We start from the raw sequence: 6,758 nt of genomic DNA on the forward strand, positions 1-6,758 counted from the left end.
TGAGATTGTTACGTGCTCCCACTCAACAAATATTGTAGTAATGTTTTACTTATGATGTGACATTACAGAGACAAATGCCGAAAACCTATATAGATCGCAGATACTAAGACCACATTCTATTTATTTATTTCTCAAATGTTATGTTATTAAACCATCAATTAGAATTACACCATCTTAAATATTGTTTTTCGTGGTGTAAATGTTTCTTTTCTTTTTGTCAAAGAAAACAACTCATCAAGATCCTTGCAATTAACTCTAAACCAGATGTATAAAAAACCAAACATGGAATTGGCCATTTTTGCTCACTTAATGTACACCACCACCAACTATCAACTACATTTTTTTGCTTCTTCTTCTTCAAGATCTAAATATATAAAGAAAAATAATTTATTTATGGAAAGGCAGAATTATATAGATACAGATATATTTATATATCCACCCCACCCGTACCAACTCATGAGCCTCGAACAAGACTAAATTTCTAACCTACATTTTCGTGATAGGATCAATACTATATGCAAAAATACTGCACCTTCAATGTATGACACGCTCCTTGACCGGGAACAAAAATGCGATCTGATGGGAAGGTGGAGTGCTAAGCCTGCAAAACATATCAATGTTCTTCGTCAGAACCCCACATGATGGATGGCAAAGTACAGTTGATTAAACGTAACTAGTTACTTCTCCTTGTCACAACTATACTATATCTGACATTTCTTCGTGTAACGGATACCTAACATTGGTTCTATGAACTACAGCTTTCATGAATCATATTAATAGCATGAATACAATTTCAATTCAAAAGAGTAACTTGCCAACACTAACACAAAGAAGAGAATATCATTTGGGATAATGCAAAATGCCACTGAAAACTACCTCAATATAACCTCACAATAAGCTTGCACTCAAGAGCCCAACTGTCCTTTCTCTCCCAAACGTTTCATCATCAAAATCTTCATTTGTGGAATTTTCCTGACACAGCAATTTGTTTTCACACATTGGATTCAAGCCATGACCCTCCCAAAGCATTGGATTGCCTTGGCGCATTTCATCTTGTTCAGACCCGTTATGGGTATCAGTATTATCCTCGACATCTTGTTGCATATCATCCAAACATGATGGCTCAACATTGAGATCGGAGCACATCTCATACCCAGTTTGTTCCTCAGTCCCATGATAAGCTACAGTCACTGCTCCTTGGTCAGGTAGATCGCCAGCATCCTTTTTCTGCCTCTTCCATTTCTTTGTAGATGAAGTACCATCATCCTCAAAATCTTCTTCTTCTCTTTCTCTATGTAAATAGACCCATAATTTCCTTTCCCCATCAAATTGCACACATGGATCACGCTCATAATGCAACCGATCCAAGGCTCCACTAACAACTTGATTAACTTGTGCATCAGACACATCTTCAACAATGTATTGAGAATCTCTTATCAAAGTGCAAACATCTGCTCTGGTGCCAATACTTCCAGGCAACCTTGCAGCTGCATCTCTCACAAGACAAAGAATTGTAACATGCGGTGGTCGATCACGTTTCAACATAAAGTGATCTCGGGCTTTTGATGTTGGCTTACCACCGCACCTTCTCAATGGGGCAACAATGGATTTTTTACCATCTGCTGCTGTGTAAGAGAAGGCCCTGTCTGGAATTGAATACCTGAGAACCTCCTCCTTACGGAAATAAGCCCTCACTACTTCGGAACTTGGGCTAATGGTGTTAAGACTCTTTTGAGCTCTTAAATCCCTGAACCTTTCTTTCTCATCCAGGTTGAGCTGCATCAACTCCAAGGGCGGTGCCGGAAGAATTCCAATTTGTTGAATGGTATCTTGCCCACATTTGAGCCAATTTGCAAACGAATCCACCAGCTTGACAAGCATTTTGTGCGGAAGACCCCATGCTTCAGGAAATATCACCTCCTCGTTGGCGTCGTGATCTGATGAACACTGAGAAACTGGACCAGTCCACGACCAGCTTTTTGTAGCTTTTTCAAAGGCAACCAGTGTCTTCCAACCCTTTGCTCCTAAAGGTGCTGTTTTTGATGAAAAGATCCTTAGAACTCCTCTCACAAGATCCTGAAGTGGCTCTTGTGTCTCAAGAATACAAGGATCTCCTGGATTCAAGCTAACACGGTTCACAATCTCCTGAACCATTAGAGAAGGCATATTCATTTCTCCAGCAAGCTCTGAGTTACTGACATCTGCCTTTTCACAAGAAAGAACCCCATTGACAGCACCCTCGTGAGTTTTGTTTGGTTCATCCGCAGATTCCCCAACAGTACCTTCTGGGACTGGAGCGATCATTGCCAAGCGAACAGCTGAAAGAAGATGTATAATCGAGAATGAGAAACCAGTATGAACTGTAGGTGTAATTGGAGTAAATGGCTTTTTCTGGGGCCTGGTTTCCGGCTCCATATCTGTTGCTCCCATTTCTGTAATTGGTTGCTCAGAAATTTCTACATCTGAACTAACAGTCTCATTCTCTAGCTTCCTCTTTGCCTTTTTTTTCAAGGAACTGGAATCAACAATGAGCTGTTTATGGTTAGACTGGAGGTCGCCATCTTCATCTCCTCTACCAGTATCCGACACATCCTCCTTCCCTTGCCGCTTCTTGGCCATCATGTTGCACCCCAATAATGGGACCTCAATTCTTTCATGGCGATCACTCACATATTCTTCAATGTTCTGATCTTTCTTCCTGATATTACCCCGTCCACCACCATTCCCTAGGAACCGCATTCCAAGCGAATCATCCTCCTCGTCAACAAAATAGCGAGACTCTGGCACAGAATGATCATGGCCAACTTCTCTTTTCTGCTTTCCAGTGTAGACCTTCCATGAGGGTGTGTGCAAACTTTCACCAGCTTCCCCTTGAAATTGGGCATTCTTGCCCAATTTGTAGATTTGTTTCTGTTCATCATAATCATCACCTTCATCATTAAATTTACTCAAGCCCGGGATATAACGCTCTTCGAAAGCTCTAGTCGAAGAGTTATGTAAGGGACTATTGTCTCGCATCTTACCCTTTTGTTTTGCTTTGGAAGAATAGCTCTCTCGATTACGCATATGTCCATGTTCAGCAAAACCACCCATCTTACTGGCGTAATCGATCCCATCAAGAGCCTGGAAACTCTCCTTCACCTCTTTCTTCGCATATTTGGCCCTTTTTGCTTCTAGAGTGGGATTCAACAAAGAAGATGGAGAAGTTTCCATAGCACCACCGGGATAAGCCAGCTTCCTCCTCAACAACGGGTTGCTATCCTCATCGTCGTCAAATTGCTCCGACGATTCTGATTCTGTATCTTCATTTTTTACAAACATTCTATTACCTTTCAATGCTGCCATTTCTGATACTCCATTTTGTATTCTCTTATCTCTCATCTTCTCTTGCAATGGTTTTGCTCTAAATTCAGAAGATATAAACCTAGCATTCATCTGTGGTGGGGAAGCTCTATATGATTTGTGATTAAGATCAGGAGACTCCCTCCCTAACTTCCATTTCTTGCTCCTAGCATTCCAATCATCCGCTCTTAAGGGAGAATCCATAGAAAAAGTATCCCCTTCAGTCCTTTTATGCCAGAATGGTTCTGCACGTTCTGATAAGTCAGCTCGATCTCCTCTGAGTGGTGGCTGTGGAAATCTGGCTTTCAAGGACTTCATCTGATCCCCAACTGTGAATTGATGAATATTTTCTGGATACTTGGCCTTTTTACCAAATTCATAGGGAGCTCTCAAGTTAGGAGGCTTTGCTGTTAAAACATTTGCCTCTGACAAAAGGTTTGCACTGCGGTTCCTACCATAGGCATAAACGTCAGCCTTTGAGGAGAGAGGCAGACGCATCAAACTGTCAGTGTTTAATTCATCACCTCTTGAAAGGTCATGATTCTTTCCCACTTTGAAAACACCAGACCTATCCATACTGCTACCACGAGACACATTTCTATCTCGCTGAATGTCAAATCCATATGTTGCGTCTTCAACATCATCACCACTTATAAATTGATCCCTTATTCTGAGTGCTGCCCCAGCATCATCCCCTACTGCTTTATGCTGCCGAGGAAGAGCTACGGCTGAACTGTATGGTCCTGAATGGTTTACTAGCTCTTTTGCTGAAGGAGTCTTGGACCCAGCCAACTTCAGTATACCTTTCGGATTCTGCTTCCCATATTTTGCCAATTCCATAGCTGACGACCGCCCTTTTGATGCAAGTTCCACACTTGTATCCACTCCATATAGAGAATAACGAGCCATTTTCTGTGCAGTTTTCCTGTCCTTGATTTTGTTGCTCCGTAAACCTTCACCCGACTCTCTTTCTGATGAGTCAGCCTCCATATCCTCTATCTTCTCACCCATCAAACTCTTTTGGATTCTCATAATATTCAGCACCCGGAGCCTCTCCTCAATACTATATCCCTTGCAATTAAGCCAAGCATCCCTTATTTGACAGAGATTACTAACCATACTGTTCTGAAGCTTCCTCAAAAGATTGTAGTGCTGCCGCTTCTGAAAGAAATTCAAACCCTCCCGGTAAAGAGCAACTCTTGGTTCACACAAACCTCCCTTCAACATATCAAACAACTGCTTAACAGGGCTCCCAAAATGAAAGTTGCAACCCGTAAAAAGCTCTTTCAAGGTAATCATAAAGGTCTCCTGGTCCATATCAGGCAGATACTTAGTGAGGCCAAACTGCTCCTCCTCACTCAAGCACTCATTCCACACATCCACTGACAATATATCTTCAAGGCTTGGAAGATCATACAGCTCAAAAGGAATGCTACAAGTCTGGTTCCCAACTTGGCAAAACTCCACACCAGTTTCTCCCAATTCCAACAAATCAAAGTCATCAGACCCCGCTCCCGAGTCCGCATCATTAAATTCATCATCGTCATCCGATTCAGCAGCAGAGCTACGCTGTTGTAGCTCATCCTCATCACTAGACATACTCTTCCTACTACTGGGAGAAAACTCCGAATCAAGTCTCGAAACCTTGAAGTTGTTCTTCTCAATTGCCATGAATCCCAACACAACCCAAACCCAACCCGCCAAAATCAAACAGACTCACAAGTTTCACACCAAGCCACCTCCAACTCCCCAAATTTCAAACCATCACCGAATCAAAACCCTAATTTAAAAATAAATAAATAAATAATCCTCAACATTTGCAACTACCAAACAAACAAAAAATGCACAATTCGAAGCAAGATTCATAACTGACACCAAATTTTACCCTAAATCACAAAAAAATAAATTTAAAAATTAAAGAGACTGAGAATCGAACGAAAGAATACCTGCGGCGAGCTTCAATGGCGAAATTGACCAGCAGAGCACGGAGGTGCGAGAACTCGAAGGTTCGTAGAGAGAGAAAGAGAGGAGAGAGAGAGAGAGAGAGAGAGAAGAGAGATTGCGTTTGGGTGGAAGATGAGAAACCCTAAAAGGCCATAGAGAGAGAGCTAAAAGACGAAGAGGTTAATAATTTCGATGGTATTTTACATGAAAATTATAATCTAGATGTGTGCGTAGGAGAGGTCGCCGTGGGGACGAAGAAGACGATGGTGACGTGGAGAGAGGCGCGCCGTCTGATTTCGCGAGGAGGAAGATGGGAGGGGGGGCGAAATGACGAAAAGGGGCACCGAAGCGGGAAAGAGGAAAAAGAGGGCGTATGCGTGTGGCAGCGCAGAGGTAGAGAAGAAAGCAACAGCACAGAACAGTCGAACACAGAGAGAGAAGGCCGAGTTGACTCGGCGAGTCGTGTGACCGTTGCGAGTTCCGAGTCATGATCTTTTTTTTTTTTTTTTTCCTTTCTCTTCTGCCTGTTGTTTGCTTGTTGGGGGCTGGCCCAACATTTGGAGAAATCCAAAGGCCGGGCCGGTTTTTATTATATGTGACCGGCTTCGATCGTTCGACGTCGTATGGTTTATTGGTTCTATTTCTCTGTCATTTTGGTTGGCGGATGGACACTTGTCATTAAATTTTTCTCTCGTTAAAATTGAAAATTTTAATGAAAAGCTCTTAAGATTAAAAAAAAGAGTGAAGCTTTAATTAAAAGTCCTTAAAATTACAAAAATTAATCGAAACACTTAAATAGAAATTTAATAATACAAAACAAAAGAAAAAAGAGCGGTTATGTTTTTGTAAATGAGTTGAAGTTTAGTGGGAACATCGTAAATAAATTGAAGTTAAAAACAAAGAGTCAGTTTATGCTAAAAAAAACCAGTCGGTTGCATTTTCGTAATCGTGTACAAACAATCGGTGCCATCAAATTTCATCTTATTTATGAAAATGTCACCACCTCATTTTTTTCTCATTTTCCTTTTTTTTTTTTTGTCTTTATTATTAATAAAAGTGCATTAAGTGGTTGGGATACAAAAAAAAAAAAAAAAAGTTTGAGGTTTATTCATTAGTTTTCCCAAAATTTTAATCTGAATTGAAAAATATTACGAATCAAAATATTTTTGAAGAGATTAGGTGAAAATTGGAGATTCCAAAAATTCCAAATTTTTTATTTGAATTTATCTTAAATGCAATCTTATAATGACGAATACTTTGAAATATTCTAATTTTTTAAATTATTTATACTAAAATGATGTAAATTTATTGCTCAATTATCGCAAGTCTACTAGCACTATCCCAACTTCTAAGTTTCCTCTGTGAAAGAAAGACTGTTGGTGATTTCGGGATCTCTTGATTCTTCTAGTTTGGGTTGTGGGCGTGCTAACTCACAACCCAAGGCCAAGTGAGTAAAAGAAAAGTTGGTGATT

The 6,758-nt window shown here is 40.6% G+C and overlaps 1 protein-coding gene across 1 annotated transcript; it reads right to left on the reverse strand.

Moving 5' to 3' along the window:
• Window positions 1-269: 269 nt before the first annotated feature.
• On the reverse strand, window positions 270-5,841 carry LOC137742491 (uncharacterized). The gene is made up of 3 exons (XM_068482373.2): window positions 5,289-5,841; window positions 877-5,122; window positions 270-601 (listed from the first exon to the last, which is right to left on the reverse strand). Exon 2 carries the CDS (start codon window positions 5,011-5,013, stop codon window positions 889-891), a length of 4,125 nt encoding a protein of 1,374 aa, XP_068338474.2. The 5' UTR covers window positions 5,014-5,122; window positions 5,289-5,841; the 3' UTR covers window positions 270-601; window positions 877-888.
• Window positions 5,842-6,758: the final 917 nt, after the last annotated feature.

The sequence above is a fragment of the Pyrus communis genome, chromosome 11 (assembly GCF_041283825.1).
Source record: "Pyrus communis isolate YQ-2024b chromosome 11, ASM4128382v1, whole genome shotgun sequence".
NCBI classification, from domain to species: domain Eukaryota; kingdom Viridiplantae; phylum Streptophyta; class Magnoliopsida; order Rosales; family Rosaceae; genus Pyrus; species Pyrus communis.

Coding starts and splice junctions, on each gene's coding strand:
- LOC137742491 (XM_068482373.2), bottom strand. CDS start 5,013: ATGGCAATTGAGAAGAACAACTTCAAGGTTTCGAGACTTGATTCGGAG.